The sequence below is a fragment of the Scyliorhinus torazame genome, chromosome 4 (assembly GCF_047496885.1).
Source record: "Scyliorhinus torazame isolate Kashiwa2021f chromosome 4, sScyTor2.1, whole genome shotgun sequence".
Lineage (NCBI taxonomy): Eukaryota > Metazoa > Chordata > Chondrichthyes > Carcharhiniformes > Scyliorhinidae > Scyliorhinus > Scyliorhinus torazame.
This window is the reverse complement of record NC_092710.1, coordinates 76219943-76243496: the sequence shown is the minus strand read 5'-3', so window position 1 is coordinate 76243496 and position 23554 is coordinate 76219943. Positions and strand designations below refer to the sequence as shown.

The window sequence follows — 23554 nt, the reverse complement described above, 5'->3', positions numbered from 1 at the left end:
AGCGGGTAATGTTCGAGGCAAAGACTATAGTGGCGGATAACGGGGGCAGATACGTGATGGTGAGTGGCAAACTACAGGGGGAGACGGTGGTTTTGGTAAACGTATATGCCCCGAACTGGGATGATGCCAATTTTATGAGGCGGATGCTAGGACGCATTCCGGACCTAGAGATGGGAAAGCTGATAATGGGGGGAGATTTTAATACGGTGTTGGAACCAGGGCTGGATAGGTCGAAGTCCAGGACTGGAAGGAGGCCGGCAGCAGCCAAGGTACTTAAAGATTTTATGGAGCAGATGGGAGGTGTAGACCCGTGGAGATTTAGCAGACCTAGGAGTAAGGAGTTCTCGTTTTTCTCCTATGTCCATAAAGTCTACTCGCGAATAGACTTTTTTGTGCTGGGTAGGGCATTGATCCCGAAGGTGAGGGGAACGGAGTATACGGCTATAGCCATTTCGGATCACGCTCCACACTGGGTGGACTTGGAGATAGGGGAGGAAACAGGAGGGCGCCCACCCTGGAGAATGGACATGGGACTAATGGCAGATGAGGGGGGGTGTCTAAGGGTGAGGGGGTGCATTGAAAAGTACTTGGAACTCAATGATAATGGGGAGGTCCAGGTGGGAGTGGTCTGGGAGGCGTTGAAGGCGGTGGTTAGAGGGGAGCTGATATCAATAAGGGCACATAAAGGGAAGCAGGAGAGTAAGGAACGGGAGCGGTTGCTGCAAGAACTTTTGAGGGTGGACAGACAATATGCGGAAGCACCGGAGGAGGGACTGTACGGGGAAAGGCAAAGGCTACATGTAGAATTTGACTTGCTGACTACGGGCACTGCAGAGGCACAATGGAGGAAGGCACAGGGTGTACAGTACGAATATGGGGAGAAGGCGAGCAGGTTGCTGGCACACCAATTGAGGAAAAGGGGAGCAGCGAGGGAAATAGGGGGAGTGAGGGATGAGGAAGGAGAGATGGAGCGGGGAGCGGAGAGAGTGAATGGAGTGTTCAAGACATTTTATAAAAAATTATATGAAGCTCAACCCCCGGATGGGAGGGAGAGAATGATGGGCTTCTTGGATAGGCTGGAATTTCCCAAGGTGGAAGAGCAGGAAAGGGTGGGACTGGGAGCACAGATCGAGGTAGAAGAAGTGGTGAAAGGAATTAGGAGCATGCAGGCGGCAAAGGCCCCGGGACCGGATGGATTCCCAGTCGAATTCTATAGAAAATATGTGGACTTGCTCGCCCCGGTACTGACGAGGACCTTTAATGAGGCAAAGGAAAGGGGACAACTGCCCCCGACTATGTCTGAAGCAACGATATCGCTTCTCTTAAAGAAGGAAAAGGACCCGCTACAATGCGGGTCCTATAGACCTATTTCCCTCCTAAATGTAGATGCCAAGGTCCTGGCCAAGGTAATGGCAATGAGAATAGAGGAATGTGTCCCGGGGGTGGTCCACGAGGACCAAACTGGGTTTGTGAAGGGGAGACAGCTGAACACGAATATACGGAGGTTGTTAGGGGTAATGATGATGGCCCCACCAGAGGGAGAAACGGAGATAGTAGTGGCGATGGATGCCGAGAAAGCATTTGATAGAGTGGAGTGGGATTATTTGTGGGAGGTGTTGAGGAGATTTGGTTTTGGAGAGTGGTATGTTAGATGGGTGCAGCTGTTGTATAGGGCCCCAGTGGCGAGCGTGGTCACGAATGGACGGGGATCTGCATATTTTCGGCTCCATAGAGGGACAAGGCAGGGATGCCCTCTGTCCCCATTATTGTTTGCACTGGCGATTGAGCCCCTGGCGATAGCGTTGAGGGGTTCCAAGAAGTGGAGGGGAGTACTTAGGGGAGGAGAAGAGCACCGGGTATCTTTGTATGCGGACGATTTGTTACTATACGTGGCGGACCTGGCGGGGGGGATGCCAGAAATAATGCGGATACTTGGGGAGTTTGGGGATTTTTCAGGGTATAAATTGAACATGGGGAAAAGTGAGTTGTTTGTGGTGCATCCAGGGGAGCAGAGTAGAGAAATAGAGGACCTACCGTTGAGGAAGGTAACAAGGGACTTTCGTTACCTGGGGATCCAGATAGCTAAGAATTGGGGCACATTGCATAGGTTAAATTTAACGCGGTTGGTGGAACAGATGGAGGAGGATTTCAAGAGATGGGATATGGTAGCATTGTCAATGGCAGGGAGGGTGCAGGCGGTTAAGATGGTGGTCCTCCCGAGATTCCTCTTTGTGTTTCAGTGCCTCCCGGTGGTGATCACGAAGGCTTTTTTTAAAAGGATTGAAAAGAGCATCATGGGTTTTGTGTGGGCCGGGAAGACCCCGAGAGTGAGGAAGGGATTCTTACAGCGTAGCAGGGATAGGGGGGCGCTGGCACTACCGAGCCTAAGTGAGTATTATTGGGCTGCTAATATTTCAATGGTGAGTAAGTGGATGGGAGAGGAGGAGGGAGCGGCGTGGAAGAGATTAGAGAGGGCGTCCTGTAGGGGGACTAGCCTACAGGCTATGGTGACAGCCCCATTGCCGTTCTCACCGAGGAACTACACCACAAGCCCGGTGGTGGTGGCTACACTGAAGATCTGGGGACAGTGGAGACGGCATAGGGGAAAGACTGGAGCCTTGGGGGGGTCCCCGATAAGAAACAACCATAGGTTTGCCCCGGGGGGAATGGATGGGGGATATGGAATGTGGCAAAGAGCAGGAATAACGCAACTGAAAGATCTGTTTGTGGATGGGAAGTTCGCGAGTCTGGGAGCGCTGACCGAGAAATATGGGTTGCCCCAAGGGAATGCATTCAGGTATATGCAACTGAGGGCTTTTGCGAGGCAACAGGTGAGGGAATTCCCGCAGCTCCCGACACAAGAGGTGCAGGACAGAGTGATCTCAAAGACATGGGTGGGGGATGGTAAGGTGTCAGATATATATAGGGAAATGAGGGACGAAGGGGAGACTATGGTAGATGAACTAAAAGGGAAATGGGAAGAAGAGCTGGGGGAGGAGATCGAGGAGGGGCTGTGGGCAGATGCCCTAAGCAGGGTAAACTCGTCGTCCTTGTGTGCCAGGCTAAGCCTGATTCAGTTTAAGGTATTACACAGGGCACATATGACTGGAGCACGGCTCAGTAAATTTTTTGGGGTGGAGGATAGGTGTGCGAGGTGCTCGAGAAGCCCAGCGAATCATACCCATATGTTTTGGTCATGCCCGGCACTACAGGGGTTTTGGATGGGGGTGACAAAGGTGCTTTCAAAAGTAGTAGGAGTCCGGGTCGAACCAAGCTGGGGGTTGGCTATATTTGGGGTTGCACAAGAGCCGGGAGTGCAGGAGGCGATAGAGGCCGATGTTTTGGCCTTTGCGTCCCTAGTAGCCCGGCGCAGGATATTGTTAATGTGGAAAGAAGCCAAGCCCCCGGGGGTGGAGACCTGGATAAATGACATGGCGGGGTTTATAAAGCTAGAGCGGATTAAGTTCGTCCTAAGGGGGTCGGCTCAAGGGTTCACCAGGCGGTGGCAACCGTTCGTCGAATACCTCGCAGAAAGATAGACGGAATGGGAAAAAGAAGGCAGCAGCAGCAGCCCAGGATCGGGGTGGGGGGGGGGGGGGAGGAACCAGAAGGACTCTCAGGGTTGTTAATATATACTGTATAGTATGAATAGGTCGTTGCTACAGATAATTATATATTGGACTGTTAAATTATATTTTTGGAGAGTGTTACTTGTGACAAGGCAGTTGCCAATTCGGGCTAGTTTTCATTTTTGTTATTTATTATTTATTCATTTTTTTTTTTTGTTTATAAAATAGGTCATTGTTATTTGTGTTGTTATAATATTGTGTAAAGGATGCACAATGTACTGTGTTGGTTGACCAAAAATTTTCAATAAAATATTTGATTAACAAAAAAAAAGTATAGTGGGCAACACCTCTGTCCACTTTTTTCCCGATGTTTGCATGGCTTTAGCTCATGTATTCTTAAGTGTTCTATTCATACGTTCCACCATCTCAGACCTCTGTGGATGATAGGGGATATGGAATTTTTGTTTTATCCCCATCAGCTTACATACTGTTTTCATCACTTTCCCAGTGAAGTGTGTCCCCTGGTCCGAATCAATTTGTAGGGGCACTCCCCATCGAGGGATTACTTCCTCTGCCAATATTCTGGCTACCGTGGTAGCAGCACAATTTCTGGTAGGGAATGCTTCTACCCACCGGGTGAATTGGTCGATGATGACCAGACAATAAGTTTTTCCATGGGATTGTGGTAGTGGCCCTGTGAAATCCATTTGCAGGTGTTCCCAGGGTCCCTTGGGTCTGGGTTGGTGTCCCATTTTAATTTTGATGGGTTTACCCGGGTTGTGTTGTGCACATATCACGCATCGGTGACAGCGTCGGGCTACGTCTCTTCCCATCCCTTTCCACCACCATTCTCTTCCTCAGCTGGTTATCATGGCCTCTCTACCCACATGCGAGAGCCCATGGTGTAATTCCAATAGGGTGTTCTGTATGCATTCCGGTGCTATCACCTTATCCTCTCGTCTCCAAACATTATCAGCCCCTTTGGCTGCACCCTGCGCTTCCCATCTCTCTCTCTCCTCACTTGGGGTGTTCTCCTGTAATTCCCTAATATCTATATCTTCTTCTACTGGTTCTGTAGCTGCTATTGGTAGCTCGCTAATCGTTTTTTGTTCTAGAGCCAGTTGAGCTGCTGCATCAGCTGCTTGGTTTCCTTTGAAATCCAACCAATCCAGGTTGTCTCTTCCTGGCTCCTTCTGGTGCGCTTTAATTTTGATTCCTGCGGCTTCTCGGGGGTTCTCACTGGCTTTTAATAGCGCCTTAATTCTTTGCTGATGTTTGATAGGGGTTCCTCCAGTGGTTATGAACCCTCTCCTTCCCCATGTTGTCATGTAATCATGTATAATTCCAAATGCATAGCGGCTATCCGTGTATATGTTCACGGTTTTTCCCTGATAACTCTGGTGCCTGTGTGAGCGCCACTAGTTCAGCTACTTGCCCGGATTGACCTCCGTCAATCCTTCCTGACCTTATGGTTTCTAACTTATCATTCACTACTGCCCACCCTGTCCGAGGTAATCCTTCCACATATTTTCGTGACCCATCTACAAAGAGGGTCTCCTCAGCTGTTGTTTATGATGTGTCTTTTATTCTACCTTCTCCTTCATCTCTGCCTACATCTCCACAGGTGTGTGGCTCTCCTGTATCTAAAATCCCTTCTGCTGGATTCTCCCCTATATCTCTTACTTTTGGGGGTAGGAGAACAGCTTCCCACTTGGCCCTCCTTTTTACCCTTGTGAGTGGGGGCTGCAGACAGTCAGCCCTGCCGACCTCAGAGGTTCCGTGATCCCTCCGGTTCTGTGGTGGTTCTGGAGCGGGTCGGGGGTCTCCCATGCTTCTCCCAACACACTGCCTCGGAGTGTCCATACTTATTACAGTGGCTGCAATGCTTCCCACTGTCTCCTGGTCTGCCTCCTTTCTGCGGGGCCCCGCAATCCCTCGCATCATGCCCTTGCTGGCCACAATTGTGGCAGGTCAGTTTCGGCTTGGCCCAGTTCCCGTTACTGGGGGTTGCTACTCTTTCTGGTCTTGCTCTGACCTGGGATGTCTCCTCTGCCTGTACACGGCTAGCCCACTCTACCAACTCGTCGTAATCCTGGGACATAAAAATGGGAGTGATTAGGATAGCCTGGTGGGCACTAGAGAGTCCATCTTTAAAAGCTTGGATGAATGCCCGATCCCCATGGCATGGGTTCCCTTGCCCTGAGCACTCTTGGTACACGTGGAACAATCGTTCCCCGTATTCAGAAGCTCCTTCCCCTTTCTGCTGTCTTGTGGTAGTGATCTTGCTCCAGTTAGTGGGAGCGTTCCCTAACACTCTCTCGAACAAAGAACAAAGAAATGTACAGCACAGGAACAGGCCCTTCGGCCCTCCAAGCCCGTGCCGACCATGCTGTCCGACTAAACTACAATCTTCTACACTTCCTGGGTCCGCATCCCTCTATTCCCATCCTATTCATGTATTTGTCAAGATGCTCCTTAAATGTCACTATCGTCCCTGCTTCCACCACCTCCTCCGGTAGCGAGTTCCAGGTACCCACTACCCTCTGCGTAAAAACCTTGCCTCATACATCTACTCTAAACCTTGCCCCTCTCACCTTAAACTTATGCCCCCTAGTAATTGACCCCTCTACCCTGGGGAAAAGCCTCTGACTATCCACTCTGTCTATGCCCCTCATAATTTTGTAGACCTCTATCAGATCGCCCCTCAACCTCCATCGTTCCAGTGAGAACAAACTGAGTTTATTCAACTGCTCCTCATAGCTATTGCCCTCCATACCAGGCAACATTCTGGTAAATCTCTTCTGCACCCTCTCTAAAGCCTCCACATCCTTCTGGTAGTGTGGCGACCAGAATTGAACACTATACTCCAAGTGTGGCCTAACTAAGGTTCTATACAGCTGCAACATGACTTGCCATTTCTTATACTCAATGCCCCGGCCAATGAAGGCAAGCATGCCGTATGCCTTCTTGACTACCTTCTTCACCTGTGTTGCCCCTTTCAGTGACCTGTGGACCTGTACTCCTAGATCTCTCTGACTTTCAATACTCTTGAGTGTTCTACCATTCACTGTATATTCCCTACCTGCAATGGACCTTCCAAAATGCACTACCTCACATTTGTCCGGATTAAACTCCATCTGCCATCTCTCCGCCCAAGTCTCCAAACAATCTAAATCCTGCTGTATCCTCTGACAGTCCTCATCGCGATCCGTAATTCCACCAACCTTTGTGTCATCTGCAAATTTACTAATCAGACCAGTTACATTTTCCTCCAAATCATTGATATATACTACAAACAGCAAAAAGGTCCCCGCACTGATCCCTGCGGACCACCACTGGTCACAGTCCTCCAATTAGAAAAGCATCCTTCCATTGCTACTCTCTGCCTCCTATGACCTAGCCAGTTCTGTATCCACCTTGCCAGCTCACCCCTGATCCCGTGTGACTTCACCTTTTGTACTAGTCTACCATGAGGGACCTTGTCAAAGGCCTTACTGAAGTCCATATAGACAACATCCACTGCCCTACCTGCATCAATCATCTTTGTGACCTCCTCGAAAAACTCTATCAAGTTAGTGAGACACGACCTCCCCTTCACAAAACCATGCTGCCTCTCACTAATACGTCCATTTGCTTCCAAATGGGAGTAGATCCTGTCTCAAAGAATTCTCTCCAGTAATTTCCCTACCACTGAAGTAAGGCTCACCAGCCTGTAGTTCCCTGGATTATCCTTGCTACACTTCTTAAACAGAGGAACAACATTGGCTATTCTCCCGTCCTCCGGGACATCACCTGAAGACAGTGAGGATCCAAAGATTTCTGTCAAGGCCTCAGCAATTTCCTCTCCAGCCTCCTTCAGTATTCTGGGGTAGATCCCATCAGGCCCTGGGGACGTATTTACCTTAATATTTTTTAAGATGCCCAACACCTCGTCTTTTTGGATCTCAATGTGACCCAGGCTATCTACACACCCCTCTCCAGACTCAACATCTACCAAATCTACCAAGAAGGGCAGCACTGTAGCATTGTGGATAGCACAATTGCTTCACAGCTCCAGGGTCCCAGGTTCGATTCCGACTTGGGCCACTGTCTGTGCAGAGTCTGCACATCCTCCCCGTGTGTGCGTGGGTTTCCTCCGGGTGCTCCGGTTTCTTCCCACAGTCCAAAGATGTGCAGGTTAGGTGGATTGGCCATGATAAATTGCCCTTAGTGTCCAAAATTGCCCTTAGTGTTGGGTGGGGTTACTGGGTTATGGGGATAGGGTAGAGGTGTTGACCTTGGGTAGGGTGCTCTTTCCAAGAGCCGGCGCAGACTCGATGGGCTGAATGGCCTTCTTCTGCACTGTAAATTCTATGATAATCTATGATAATTCCTTCTCTTTGGTGAATACTGATGAAAAGTATTCATTTAGTATCTCGCCCATTTCCTCTGGCTCCACACATAGATTCCCTTGACTATCCTTCAGTGGGCCAACCCTTTCCCTGGCTACCCTCTTGCTTTTTATGTACGTGTAAAAAGCCTTGGGATTTTCCTTAACCCTATTTGCCAATGACTTTTCGTGACCCCTTCTAGCCCTCCTGACTCCTTGCTTAAGTTCCTTCCTACTTTCCTTATATTCCACACAGGCTTCGTCTGTTCCCAGCCTTTTAGCCCTGACAAATGCCTCCTTTTTCTTTTTGACGAAGCCTATGTTGATTCCCAAATTTCTTTTTCTGTCAGTCTGGCCTCAATAAAAGTTGAGATGGATTCGCACGTAAAAAGAAGTTATTTATTTAGCTTGCAAGCTTGATTCATTTCATAGAAACATAAAAGACATCCAGTCTCCTATATCCCAGAAAGCGAATGAACAAAGAAACAAAGGGATCTCTGCAAATCAATTCAAATGGTATCAAGTTTCACATACTCGACGCCCATAGGTCAGCCTATATCCCTCCTGACCTGTTTGATCTATTCTGAATGGCTCACTTCCAATCCCTTTCTCTGGCCCCTATCAAATCAGCATCACTCTCATAGACACACCTCTTCCTGCTTTTTCTATGCAGTCTCAAATCCTTTTGTCCCTAACTGCCAGAATCAAAGTGGCTTATTTCTACATTACATTAACTAGTATCTCTAAAGTAACTATTTTATATCACATTCGTCACCTACAATATCTCTCGTTATCCAAGGTTCCCGAAAATTGCCGTATTTATCCTTCTTCCTCACAGGAACATGCCGGTCCTGAATTCCTTTCAACTGACACTTGAAAGCCTCCCACATGTCAGATGTTGCTTTGCCCTCAAACATCCTCCCCCAATCTAGGTTCTTCAGTTCCCGCCTAGTATTGTTATAATTAGCCTTCCCCCAATTTAGCACATTCACCCTAGGACCACTCTTATCCTTGTCCACCAGCACTTTAAAACTTACTGAATTGTGGTCACTGTTCCCGAAATGCTCCCCGACTGAAACTTCTACCACCTGGCTGGGCTCATTCCCCAATACAAGGTCCAGTACCGCCCCTTCCCTAGTTGGACTGTCTACATATTGTTTTAAGAAGCCCTCCTGGATGCTCCTTACAAACTCTGCCCCGTCTAAGCCCCTGGCACTAAGTGAGTCCCAGTCAATATTGGGGAAGTTGAAGTCTCCCATCACCACAACCCTGTTGTTTTTACCCTTTTCCAAAATCTGTCTACCTATCTGCTCCTCTATCTCCTGCTGGCTGTTGGGAGGCCTGTAGTAAACCCCCAACATTGTGACTGCACCCTTCTTATTCCTGATCTCTACCCATATAGCCTCACTGCCCTCTGAGGTGTCCTCCCGTAGTACAGCTGTGATATCCTCCCTAACCAGTAGCACAACTCCGCCTCCCCTTTTACATCCCCCTCTATCCCGCCTGAAACATCTAAATCCTGGAATGTTTAGCTGCCAATCCTGCCCTTCCCTCAACCACGTCTCTGTAATGGCAACAACATCATAGTTCCAAGTACTAATCCAAGCTCTAAGTTCATCTGCCTTACCCGTAATACTTCTTGCATTAAAACATATGCACTTCAGGCCACCAGACCCGCTGTGTTCAGCAACTTCTCCCTGTCTGCTCTGCCTCAGAGCCACACTGTCCTTATTCCCTAGTTCTCCCTCAATGCTCTCACCTTCTGACCTATTGTTCCCGTGCCCACCCCACTGCCATACTAGTTTAAACCCTCCCGTATGACACTAGCAAATCTCGCGGCCAGGATATTTATGCCTCTCCGGTTTAGATGCAACCCGTCCTTATATCGGTCACACCTGCCCCGGAAGAGCTCCCAGTGTCCCAGTGGTCCAGATAACGGAAACCTCCCTCCTACACCAGCTGTTTAGCCACGTGTTTAGCTGCTCTATCTTCCTATTTCTAGCCTCACTGGCACGTGGCACAGGGAGTAATCCCGAGATTACAACCCTCGAGGTCCTGTCTTTTAACTTTCTGCCTAGCTCCCTGAACTCCTGCTGCAGGACCTCATGCCCCTTCCTGCCTATGTCGTTGGTACCAATATGTACAACGACCTCTGCCTGTTTGCCCTCCCCCTTCAGGATGCCCTCTACCCGTTCGGAGACATCCTGGACCCTGGCACCAGGGAGGCAACATACCATCCTGGAGTCTCTTTCACGTCCACAGAAGCGCCTATCTGTGCCCCTGACTATAGAGTCCCCTATTACTATTGCTCTTCTGCGCTTTGACCCTCCCTTCTGAACATCAGAGCCAGCCGTGGTGCCACTGCTCTGGCTGCTGCTGTTTTCCCCTGATAGGCTATCCCCCCCAACAGTATCCAAAGGGGTATACCTGTTCGAGAGGGGGACAATCACAGGGGAATCCTGCACTGACTGCCTGCCCTTTCTGGTGGTCGCCCATTTCTCTGCCTGCACCTTGGGTGTGACCACATTTATATAACTGCGGTCTATGACGCTTTCCGCCACCTGCATGCTCCTAAGTGCATCCAATTGCTGCTCCAACCGAACCATGCGGTCTGTGAGGAGCTTCAGTTGGGTGCACTTTCTGCAGATGAAGCCATCCGGGACGCTGGAAGCCTCCCGGACCTGCCACATCTCACAGTCAGAGCACAGCGCCCCTCTAACTGACATTGCGTCAATTAATTAGTAAATTAAAATTAAAAGTTTTAAACATTTTTTTTTAAAGTTACTGTTGACTAACTGTTTCCTAGCACTAGATTTCTACTATAAATGTGAAAGCTAAATATAGTACTCTCCGATCTCTGGCTTAGATACCCCTCTAAATTATAATTAAGTAATTATGTTTAATTAGTTACCAATGCTTAATTTTTTTAATTTAGTGTAGATTCCCAACCAGCCACTCAGGTCACAGCTTTTCTGTGATGTCACTTCAGTTTCCCCCCCCCCCGACACACACAATTTGAAAAGGTAATAAAAGTAAAAATGAGTAAAAATCACTTACCTTCTGACCTTCTGAGGGTCTCAGATGTTCTCAGGTTCTCTCCCTGACAGAGACTGCTCCTCCTCCTCTGAACGGCTCCCGAAACTAGGCCGCGGTCTTTTTAAATCTCCGCTCCGACTCGCAGCTCCCGCTCTTTTTAAATCTCCGCTCCGACTCGCAGCTCCCGCGCTTTTTTAATCTCCGCTCCGACTCGCAGCTCCCGCGCTTTTTTAATCTCTGCTCCGACTTGTAGCTCCCGTGCTTTTTAAATCTCCGCTCCGACTCGCAGCTCCCGCGCTTTTTTAATCTCCGCTCCGACTCGCAGCTCCCGCGCTTTTTAAATCTCCTCTCCGACTCGCAGCTCCCGCACTTTTTAAATCGCCGCTCAGACTCGCAGCTCCGGCTCTTTTTAAATCTCCGCTCCGACTCGCAGCTCCCACGCTTTTTAAATCTCCGCTCGGACTCGCAGCTCCTGCGCTTTTTAAATCTCCGCCTGGAGGGACTTCACTACCCCCGGTTACTATGAGTAAAGTGTGCTCTCTACTGGAGGGACTTCACTACCCCCCAGCCACTATTACTACCCTAGCACTGTCTTTACGGCCGCAGCTGCCTCCTAGCAAAGTGTGCTCTCTACTGAAGGGACTTCACTACCCCCCAGCCACTATTACTATTCCAGCGCCGCGCTATCGCTCCCGTCTCTCAGGGTTTGACTTATACTCACGGTGTCCACTATTACCACCTCGGCAACGTGCTTCTCCACCGGAGTTCGGCTCTAGGTCAGAGTTGATCAGCTCCTTTTCCGCACCGCTAATAAGACATTGGACAGCCCAGTACCCAACTTATGCTCTACTTTCATACAAGAACTCTGCGTTTGTTCGCCACTACAGAGTTCGGGGTTAGCCGATTTCTGCCACTTGTGCTTCACAATCCTGAGTGCCTTTGGTGCCTCAATACCCACTTCAAATCCTGACCTTCGCGTGGGAGGTTCCTCCTCTTGACAGCCAGTCTAAGGCTGGGCGTTTGGGACAGCACTACCTTGTCTGTTTGTTGATCAGCACAAGCCACAAATCCTTAATACTATCAGCAGTTAGTACCAAACCTGATCTATTATCATGTCACTATACAGTCAAGACTTATATCACTATGCTTATCACTATAGGTGCCTTATTTTAAACTGCACCTTTTGATCTGTCTGACTCCTGCAGATTCGAAACGATCTTTACCCCGGCTTTCCGATCGAGGCCTTCGATCGGAACTCACCAGAAGTACGATCCTGCCGACTACGCCAATATGTTGTGGGAAAAATCAACCACTTCAGGAGTCAGACTTGCTGTGATCAGATAAATGCAGTTTTATTGTTACACGAAGCTTCGGGAGAAAGCGTACGTACCCCGCGGTACGGTAGCCAGCCTTTCTCTCGGTTTGAATGGCAGTCATTCATTTTATACTTTGGGTTCACAATGAGCCCAGATACAAAACAATTATCACTTTGTTATCTTTAAACATTTTATAGATTGTACATAGCTATTTGTAAGCATTTTGCCATTTACACATGGCCACAGTCAAAGAGGTCCAACAGGCCACAGGCAGCAGGAAGGTAGTATCGATTGTCCCTTTGTTTTGGGAAATGGCCCAAGACATTCGTATCAGCATATCATTGTGTACACCTTGGCTGAAGTCAGCTTTATTCAAGTGGTGTCCCGCATTTATGTATTTCTTAATCTTCCTTTGTCCTGGATCTGTTCCTATCTGTCCTACTGGCACCCCGCTGGACTCCAGGCATCAGTTATGTCTGCTTTATTCTCTGTGTCTCCATCTTGTGTGTCAGGCAGCCATCTTCTGTGCCAAGTTGAACCATTTCCCACCTCAGATGTCATGATATGCAAACAGGCAGCTAATGGACACTTAGAATAGGACACAACCAATGAGCAGTCAAGACACCCAGAGATGGCATTACCACAAGGGGGCATTACACAACCCATATAAAAGGACAGGGCACACATGCTCTGTCTCTTTCCACAGGCGACACTTAGGGAGTAGGACAGGGGCAGATCAGAAGCATCAAACCCACCACGTGGCTTAGAGCAGACTGGTTAGTTAGACTGAGTTAATATAGCACAGTTCTCTATGAGTTCGACTCTCCTGTTAATCTTGCTAATGGTTCAATAAATCACATTGAACTTACTTCAAAGTCTGGAGTATCTTTTGGTCAAAGCTGCATTGAGTTGTAGGCCGTCTCCCCACCCTATCCTCGTAACCCCACCTGCACAGTCTTTGGACTGTGGTAAGAAACCGGAGCACCTGGAGGAAATCCACGCAGACACAGGGAGAAAGTTGAAACACCACACAGTGACCCAAGCCGGGAATCAAACCCAGGTCCCTGGTGCTGTGAGACAGCAGTGCTGATCACCATGCCACCCTGGATGGTGACAAACCTCTCGAGTGTTGTTGGAGCTGCAGTCATCCAGGCAAGTGGGGACTATTCCATCACACCCCTGACTTGTGCCTTGCAGATGGTGGAAATTCTTGCGCACTCAAACTCACGGATCAGATTTTAGGGGCCCACCTCGAGCAAAATGATGGAAGGAGTCATCAACAGTGCTATCAAGCGGCACTTACTCAGCAATAACCTGCTCACAGATGCTCAGTTTGGGTTCCGCCAGGGTTACTCAGCTCCTGATCTCATTACAGCCTTGGTTCAAACATGGAGAAAAGAGCTGAATGCCAGAGGTGAGGTGCGAGTGACTGCCCTTGACATCAAGGCAGCATTTGAGCAAGTATGGCATCAAGGAACCCTCGCTAAACTGTAGTCAATGGGAATCAGGGGAAACTCCGCTGGTTGGAGTCATACCTGACACAAAGGAAGATGATTGTAGTAATAAAAATAATCTTTATTGTCACAAGTAGGCTTACATTAACACTGCAATGAAGTTACTGCGAAAAGCCCCTAGTCGCCACATTCCGGCTCCTGTTCGGGGACACAGAGGGAGAATTCAGAATGTCCAAATTACCTAACAGCACGTCTTTCGGGACTTGTGGGAGGAAACCGGAGCCCCCGGAGGAAACCCACGCAAACACGGGGAGAATGCACAGACTCCGCACAGTGACACAAGTCGGGAATCGAACCTGGGAGCCTGCTGCTGTGAAGCAACAGTGCCAAGCACTGTGCTACCATGCCTGATAGAGTCTGATTGAACCTGGCCTGCCACACCTTTAGCTGCTGGAGGGCCAGGTGGGAGATTGGCTGGTCTGGAACTAAATCTCCCAGCAGCCCCTTGGCCCTGATTACAATGTTGGCGAGAGGCGCATGCGCAGTGAAACGCAACGCGCCTCTTCAGCGACATGCGCATTGGAACTAACACATTAATGACGCATGCGCACGCGCACGCGCCAGGTTTTGACCGTTGCGCGCCATGAAAGTACGCATGCGCATCGGGGTCACCGCCAAGTCTCACGGTGGCGCCGCCGGAAATTGTGAGTTGGGATTTTTTTATTGCCCCCTCTTCTTCTGCTTAAATATTACACTGTATGTGGTTATTGCCTCCACCTCGGTTTAGATTTACTTTATTTAGGACGAAAGGTCGGACGCGTTTCTGGGCTGCAAATCGGAAGATTGTTCGGCACAAACCGACTCGCCGGAGACCTTGCGCAGGCGCAGTGCAGACTGTGCCTTCCTCCTGACGGCAGTGTAAACCGACGCACGCGCAGTGGAGACTGTGCCTTCCTCCCGCCGGCAGTGTAAACCGACGCATGCGCAGTGGAGACTGTTGCTTCCTCCTGCCGGCAGTGTAAACTGACGCAGGCGCAGTGGAGACTGTGCCTTTCTCCTGCCGGCAGTGTAAACTGACGCAGGCGCAGTGGAGACTGTGCCTTCCTCTTGCCGGCAGTGTGAACTGACACAGGCGCAGTGGAGACTGTGCCTTCCTCCTGCCGGCAGTGTAAACTGACGCAGGCGCAGTGGAGACTGTGCCATCCTCCTGCCGGCAGTGTAAACTGACGCAGGCGCAGTGGAGACTGTGCCATCCTGCTCGCAGTGTAAACTGACGCAGGCGCAGTGAAGACTGTGCCATCCTGCTCGCAGTGTAAACTGACGCAGGCGCAGTGAAGACTGTGCTTCCTGCCGGCAGTGTAAACTGACGCAGGCGCAGTGAAGACGGACAGCCATGGGGCCAACCCTCATTTATCCCTTTCTGATTCCATTACCCTGGAGTCATAGAATTTACAGAGCAGAAGGAGGCATTCAGCCCAGCGAGTCTGCACCGGCTCTTGGTAAGAGCCCACTTAAGCCCACGCCTGCACCCTATCCCATAACCTAGTAAATCCACCCAACCTTTTTGGACACTAAGGGCAATTTATCATCACCAATCCACCTAACCTGCACATCTTTGGACTGTGGGAGGAAACCGGAGCACCCGGAGGAAACCCACGCACACACGGGGAGGATGTGCAGACTCCGCACAGACAGTGACCCAGCGGGGAATCGAACCTGGGACCCTGGAGCTGTGAAACAATTGTGCTAGTCACTGTGCTACCGTGCTGCCTCAGACTCCCCCTCGCTGCCTCAGACTCCCCCTCGCTGCCTCAGACTCCCCCTCGCTGCCTCAGACTCCCCCTCGCTGCCTCAGACTCCCCCTCGCTGCCTCAGACTCCCCCTCGCTGCCTCAGACTCCCCCTCGCTGCCTCAGACTCCCCCTCGCTGCCTCAGACTCCCCCTCGCTGCCTCAGACTCTCCCCCGCTGGCTCAGACTCTCCCCCGCTGGCTCAGACTCTCCCCCGCTGGCTCAGACTCTCCCCCGCTGACTCAGACTCTCCCCCGCTGCCTCAGACTCGCCCCCGCTGCCCCAGACTCTCCCTCGCTGCCCCAGACTCTCCCTCGCTGCCCCAGACTCTCCCTCGCTGCCCCAGACTCCCCCTCGCTGCCCCAGACTCCCCCTCGCTGCCCCAGGCTCCCCCTCGCTGCCCCAGGCTCCCCCTCGCTGCCCCAGACTCCCCCTCGCTGCCTCAGACTCCCCCTCGCTGCCTCAGACTCCCCCTCGCTGCCTCAGGCTCCCCCTCGCTGCCTCAGGCTCCCCCTCGCTGCCTCAGGCTCTCCCTCGCTGCCTCAGGCTCTCCCTCGCTGCCTCAGACTCTCCCTCGCTGCCTCAGACTCTCCTTCGCTGCCTCAGACTCTCCCTCTCTGCCTCAGACTCCCCCACACTCACCCAGACTCTCCCTCGCTGACTCAGACTCTCCCTCGCTGCCTCAGACTCTCCCCCGCTGCCTCAGACTCTCCCCCGCTGCCTCAGACTCTCCCTCACTCACCCAGACTCTCCCTCGCTGCCTCAGACTCTCCCTCGCTGCCTCAGACTCTCCCTCGCTGCCTCAGACTCCCCCTCGCTGCCTCAGACTCCCCCTCGCTGCCTCAGACTCTCCCTCTCTGCCTCAGACTCTCCCCCGCTGCCTCAGACTCTCCCTCGCTGCCTCAGACTCTCCCTCGCTGCCTCAGACTCTCCCCCGCTGCCTCAGACTCTCCCTCGCTGCCTCAGACTCTCCCTCGCTGCCTCAGACTCTCCCTCGCTGCCTCAGACTCTCCCTCGCTGCCTCAGACTCTCCCCCGCTGCCTCAGACTCTCCCCCGCTGCCTCAGACTCTCCCCCGCTGCCTCAGACTCTCCCCCGCTGCCTCAGACTCTCCCTCGCTGCCTCAGACTCTCCCTCGCTGCCTCAGACTCTCCCTCGCTGACTCAGACTCCCCCTCGCTGCCTCAGACTCTCCCTCGCTGCCTCAGACTCTCCCTCGCTGCCTCAGACTCCCCCTCGCTGCCTCAGACTCCCCCTCGCTGCCTCAGACTCCCTCACTGCCTCAGACTCCCCCTCATTGACTCAGACTCTTTCAGACTCTCCCTCAGACACTCCCTCACTCCCTCAGACGCTCCCTCAGACTCCCCCTCGCTGCCTCAGACTCCCCCTCGCTGCCTCAAACTCTCCCTCGCTGCCTCAGACTCTCCCTCGCTGCCTCAGACTCTCCCTCGCTGCCTCAGACTCTCCCTCGCTGCCTCAGACTCTCCCTCGCTGCCTCAGACTCTCCCTCGCTGCCTCAGACTCTCCATCGCTGCCTCAGACTCTCCCTCGCTGCCTCAGACTCCCCCTCGCTGCCTCAGACTCCCCCTCGCTGCCTCAGACTCCCCCTCGCTGCCTCAGACTCCCCCTCGCTGCCTCAGACTCCCCCTCGCTGCCTCAGACTCCCCCTCGCTGCCTCAGACTCTTCCTCGCTGCCTCTGACTCCCCCTCACTCACCCAGACTCTCCCTCAGACTCCCCCTCACTCACCCAGACTCTCCCTCGCTGACTCAGACTCCCCCTCGCTGCCTCAGACTCCCCCTCGCTTCCTCAGACTCCCTCACTGCCTCAGACTCCCCCTCGCTGCCTCAGACTCCCCCTCGCTGCCTCAGACTCCCCCTCGCTGCCTCAGACTCCCCCTCGCTGCCTCAGACTCCCCCTCGCTGCCTCAGACTCTCCCGCGCTGCCTCAGATTCTCCCGCGCTGCCTCAGACTTTTCCTCGCTGCCTCAGACTCTTCCTCGCTGCCTCAGACTCCCCCTCGCTGCCTCAGACTCCCCCTCGCTGCCTCAGACTCCCCCTCGCTGCCTCAGACTCCCCCTCGCTGCCTCAGACTCCCCCTCGCTGCCTCAGACTCCCCCTCGCTGCCTCAGACTCCCCCTCGCTGCCTCAGACTCTCCCTCACTCCCCCAGACTCTCCCTCGCTGCCTCAGACTCCCCCTCGCTGCCTCAGACTCCCCCTCGCTGCCTCAGACTCCCCCTCGCTGCCTCAGACTCCCCCTCGCTGCCTCAGACTCCCCCTCGCTGCCTCAGACTCCCCCTCGCTGCCTCAGACTCCCCCTCGCTGCCTCAGACTCCCCCTCGCTGCCTCAGACTCCCCCTCGCTGCCTCAGACTCCCCCTCGCTGCCTCAGACTCCCCCTCGCTGCCTCAGACTCTCCCGCGCTGCCTCAGACTCTTCCTCGCTGCCTCAGACTCTCCCTCAGACTCCCCCTCGCTGCCTCAGACTCTCCGTCGCTGCCTCAGACTCCCCCTCGCTGCCTCAGACTCCCCCTCGCTGCCTCAGATTCCCCTCGCTGCCTCAGACTCCCCCTCGCTGCCTCAGACTCCCCCTCGCTGCCTCAGACTCCCCCTCGCTGCCTCAGACTCCCCCTCGCTGCCTCAGACTCCCCCTCGCTGCCTCAGACTCCCCCTCGCTGCCTCAGACTCCCCCTCGCTGCCTCAGACTCCCCCTCGCTGCCTCAGACTCTCCCTCGCTCCCCCAGACTCTCCCTCGCTGACTCAGACTCCCCCTCGCTGACTCAGACTCCCCCTCGCTGCCTCAGACTCTCCCTCACTGCCTCAGACTCTCCCTCAGACTCCCCCTCGCTGCCTCAGACTCCCCCTCGCTGCCTCAGACTCCCCCTCGCTGCCTCAGACTCCCCCTCGCTGACTCAGATTCTCCCTCGCTGCCTCAGCATCTCCCTCGTTGCCTCAGCATCTCCCTCGCTGCCTCAGACGCTCCCTCGCTGCCTCAGACGCTCCCTCGCTGCCTCAGACTCTCCCTCGCTGCCTCAGACTCTCCCTCGCTGCCTCTGACTCCCCCTCGCTGACTCAGACTCTCCCTCACTGCCTCAGACTCTCCCTCAGACTCCCCCTCACTCCCTCAGACTCCCCCTCGCTGCCTCAGACTCCCCCTCGCTGCCTCAGACTCCCCCTCGCTGCCTCAGACTCCCTCTCGCTGCCTCAGACTCCCCCTCGCTGCCTCAGACTCCCCCTCGCTGCCTCAGACTCCCCCTCGCTGCTTCAGACTCCCCCTCGCTGCCTCAGACTCCCCCTCGCTGCCTCAGACTCTCCCTCGCTGCCTCAGACTCCCCCTCGCTGCCTCAGACTCCCCCTCTCTGCCTCAGACTCTCCCTCGCTGCCTCAGACTCCCCCTCGCTGCCTCAGACTCTCCCTCAATGCCTCAGATTCCCCCTCGCTCCCCCAGACTCTCCCTCGCTGACTCAGACTCTCCCTCGCTGCCTCAGATTCTCCCTCACTGCCTCAGACTCTCCCTCAATGCCTCAGATTCCCCCTCGCTCCCCCAGACTCCCCCTCACTGCCTCAGATTCTCCCTCACTGCCTCAGATTCCCCCTCGCTCCCCCAGACTCCCCCTCGCTGCCTCAGACTCCCCCTCGCTGCCTCAGACTCTCCCTCAATGCCTCAGATTCCCCCTCGCTCCCCCAGACTCTCCCTCGCTGACTCAGACTCCCCCTCGCTCCCCCAGACTCCCCCTCGCTGCCTCAGACTCCCCCTCGCTGCCTCAGACTCCCCCTCGCTGCCTCAGACTCTCCCTCACTCCCCCAGACTCTCCCTCGCTGACTCAGACTCCCCCTCGCTGCCTCAGACTCCCCCTCGCTGCCTCAGACTCCCCCTCGCTGCCTCAGACTCCCCCTCGCTGCCTCAGACTCCCCCTCGCTGCCTCAGACTCCCCCTCGCTGCCTCAGACTCCCCCTCGCTGCCTCAGACTCCCCCTCGCTGCCTCAGACTCCCCCTCGCTGCCTCAGACTCCCCCTCGCTGCCTCAGACTCCCCCTCGCTGCCTCAGACTCCCCCTCGCTGCCTCAGACTCCCCCTCGCTGCCTCAGACTCCCCTCGCTGACTCAGACTCTTCCTCGCTGCCTCAGACTCTCCCTCAGACTCCCCCTCGCTGCCTCAGACTCTCCGTCGCTGCCTCAGACTCCCCCTCGCTGCCTCAGACTCCCCCTCGCTGCCTCAGATTCCCCTCGCTGCATCAGACTTCCCCTCGCTGCCTCAGACTCCCCCTCGCTGCCTCAGACTCCCCCTCGCTGCCTCAGACTCCCCCTCGCTGCCTCAGACTCCCCCTCGCTGCCTCAGACTCCCCCTCGCTGCCTCAGACTCCCCCTCGCTGCCTCAGACTCTCCCTCACTCCCCCAGACTCTCCCTCGCTGACTCAGACTCCCCCTCGCTGACTCAGACTCCCCCTCGCTGCCTCAGACTCTCCCTCACTGCCTCAGACTCTCCCTCAGACTCCCCCTCGCTGCCTCAGACTCCCCCTCGCTGCCTCAGACTCCCCCTCGCTGCCTCAGACTCCCCCTCGCTGCCTCAGACTCCCCCTCGCTGCCTCAGACTCCCCCTCGCTGACTCAGATTCTCCCTCGCTGCCTCAGCATCTCCCTCGCTGCCTCAGCATCTCCCTCGCTGCCTCAGACGCTCCCTCGCTGCCTCAGACGCTCCCTCGCTGCCTCAGACTCTCCCTCGCTGCCTCAGACTCTCCCTCGCTGCCTCAGACTCCCCCTCGCTGACTCAGACTCTCCCTCACTGCCTCAGACTCTCCCTCAGACTCCCCCTCACTCCCTCAGACTCCCCCTCGCTGCCTCAGACTCCCCCTCGCTGCCTCAGACTCCCCCTCGCTGCCTCAGACTCCCCCTCGCTGCCTCAGACTCCCCCTCGCTGCCTCAGACTCCCCCTCGCTGCCTCAGACTCCCCCTCGCTGCCTCAGACTCCCCCTCGCTGCCTCAGACTCTCCCTCGCTGCCTCAGACTCCCCCTCGCTGCCTCAGACTCCCCCTCGCTGCCTCAGACTCTCCCTCAATGCCTCAGATACCCCCTCGCTCCCCCAGACTCTCCCTCGCTGACTCAGACTCTCCCGCGCTGCCTCAGGCTCCCCCTCGCTGCCTCAGACTCTCCCTCAACGCCTCAGATTCTCCCTCGCTCCCCCATACTCTCCCTCGCTGACTCAGACTCCTTCTCTATCTAATTGTATTTCTTGTTTCTCATGTGTTACAGGGCTGATGCCTCGGGCAGTGGTTGTGATCGGTGCTGGGATCAGTGGCCTGGCAGCCTGCCTGCGCCTGAGCAGTGCTGCCAATGTGTCCAAGGTAGAGACCAGCCGGCCTAGTAAAACATTCAGAGGCAAAGCACCAGTGACATTACTGAGGGACGGAGCTAGGGCTACGGCAACACATTCGCACCTTTGCCGCCCTCTTCACTGCTGCTCAAAGCAGATTGCTTTTCCTGACATTGGGTTGAGAGTGTGTTGGTTGAGGGGTAAATACGAACACAAGACACCTGGTAGCTTCTCCGGGCTTTTCGCTGATATCGATGAGATCGTCTGTGCACAGCTTGAAGGGAGAGGCAAGGCCTCAGTTCAACATCTCAATCAAAAAGCTGCAACAATGACAGTGCAGCACTCCCTCAGTACTGACCCTCTGACAGTGCAGCACTCCCTCAGTACTGACCCTCTGACAGTGCAGCACTCCCTCAGTACTGACCCTCTGATAGTGCAGCACTTCCTCAGTACTGACCCTCTGACAGTGCAGCACTCCCTCAGCACTGACCCTCTGACAGTGCAACACTCCCTCAGCACTGACCCTCTGACAGTGCAGCACTCCCTCAGTACTGACCCTCTGACAGCGCAACACTCCCTCAGCACTGACCCTCTGACAGTGCAACACTCCCTCAGCACTGACCCTCTGACAGTGCAGCACTCCCTCAGTACTGACCCTCTGACAGTGCAGCACTCCCTCAGTACTGACCCTCTGACAGTGCAGCACTTCCTCAGTACTGACCCTCTGACAGTGCAGCACTCCCTCAGCACTGACCCTCTGACAGTGCAACACTCCCTCAGCACTGACCCTCTGACAGTGCAACACTCCCTCAGCACTGACCCTCTGACAGTGCAGCACTCCCTCAGTACTGACCCTCTGACAGCGCAACACTCCCTCAGCACTGACCCTCTGACAGTGCAACACTCCCTCAGCACTGACCCTCTGACAGTGCAGCACTCCCTCAGTACTGACCCTCTGACAGTGCAGCACTCCCTCAGTACTGACCCTCAGACAGTGCAGCACTCCCTCAGTACTGACCCTCTGACAGTGCAGCACTCCCTCAGTACTGACCCTCTGACAGTGCAACATTCCCTCAGCACTGACCCTCTGACAGTGCAGCACTCCCTCAGTACTGACCCTCTGACAGGGCAGCACTCCCTTAGTACTGATCCTCTGACAGTGCAGCACTCCCTCAGTACTGACCCTCTGACAGTGCAGCACTCCCTCAGTACTGACCCTCAGACAGTGCAGCACTCCCTCAGTACTGACACTCTTGACAGTGCAGCACTCCCTCAGTACTGACCCTCTGACAGTGCAGCACTCCCTCAGTACTGACTCTGAGAGTGCAGCACTCCCTCAGTACTGACTCTCTGACAGTGCAGTGCTCCTTCAGTACTGACCCTCTGACAGTGCAGCACTCCCTCAGTACTGACCCTCTGACAGTGCAGCACTCCCTCAGTACTGACCCTCTGACAGTGCAGCCCTCCCTCAGTACTGACCCTCTGACAGTGCAGCACTCCCTCAGTACTGACCCTCTGACAGTGCAGCGCTCCCTCAGTACTGACCCTCTGACAGTGCAACACTCCCTCAGTACTCACCCTCTGACAGTGCAGCACTCCCTCAGCACTGACCCTCTGACAGTGCAGCACTCCCTCAGTACTGACTCTCTGACAGTGCAGCACTCGCTCAGTACTGACCCCCTGACAGTGCAGCACTCCCTCAGTACTGACCCTCTGACAGTGCAGCACACCCTCACTACTGCCCTCTGACAGTGCAGCATTCCCTCAGTACTGACTCTCTGACTGTGCAGCACTCCCTCAGTACTGACACTCTGACAGTGCAGGTCTCCCTCAGTACTGACCCTCTGACAGTGCAGCACTCCCTCAGTACTGACCCTCTGACAGTGCAGCACTCCCTCACTACTGTTGCTAATTGCTCTGTTTTATTACCTTTGCTCTCGAGTCGCCAGGTATCTTTATGATACCGCCACGAGGTTCAAGTCCGAGTAATGATCAATAACTCAATACACCGATTAGTAAGATTCAAATCAAAGCACATTTATTATACACAGTAATCACTACTCATGCACAAATTCTACTTCTAAGCTACTTCTATAACTAACAGGCCTATACTTAACTTCGGACTGGCCCACCAGGTCAGGGGAACAAATGGCCTTTCGTTCGGGTTCTGAGTCTGCGGGATTCGAAGTTGGTACGGATTGGTAGCTAGGAGCGCCTATCTCGTAGCGAGCGTTGAATTAAGACTTACTTTGTTCGGCAGTCACTGTCACGGTCAATGTTGGTTCGTGTTGCTGGGTGACCCGGGCAGGATGAAGAGAGAGACCGATTTGAACTTGGGACTTAACTCTTATAGTCCCCAGGGGCTTCCCGCCTTTTGGGGCGGACCCTGTACCTGGTCCCAAGTGATTGGATTTTGTCCCAATCGCTTGGTTCGATTTCTCCAATGCTGGAGCGGTTCCCTGATCGATGGGCGGTCTTGAGGTGCTCGTTCACCTCCTTTGTGTTGGCTCCTGCTGGCGCCGAGGAGTCTGGCTTTGCTTTGTGTGTCCAAAATGTTACTTATTGTTCCCGGGGATTGCTCATCAGTATGTAGATGGCTGCTACATTGTTATGCTGATGGTCGCTGGTATCGATGTTGTCTGGCCTTTGCAGAGTTAAATACACAGCAAACCTTCACCTGATGGTTTCTGTCTATGTTGGCTGACTTTCCCATCAGC

General features: G+C 53.9%; 1 protein-coding gene across 6 annotated transcripts in view; it reads left to right on the top strand.

The window, feature by feature from the left end:
- The first annotated feature begins 14383 nt into the window (after positions 1-14383).
- Positions 14384-23554, top strand: part of LOC140410312 (protoporphyrinogen oxidase-like) — a 59548-nt gene continuing 50377 nt past the window's right edge. For 2 of the 6 annotated variants that reach the window (XM_072498302.1, XM_072498296.1), the window contains exons 1-2: positions 15157-15243; positions 20777-20868. In XM_072498302.1, the coding sequence (XP_072354403.1) occupies positions 20782-20868 (87 nt within the window). In that variant the 5' untranslated portion in view covers positions 15157-15243; positions 20777-20781. Of the gene's footprint in view, positions 14449-15147; positions 15244-20776; positions 20869-23554 lie in introns of those variants that run through there. The other 4 variants (XM_072498298.1, XM_072498300.1, XM_072498299.1 and 1 more) reach the window with 4 other exon arrangements.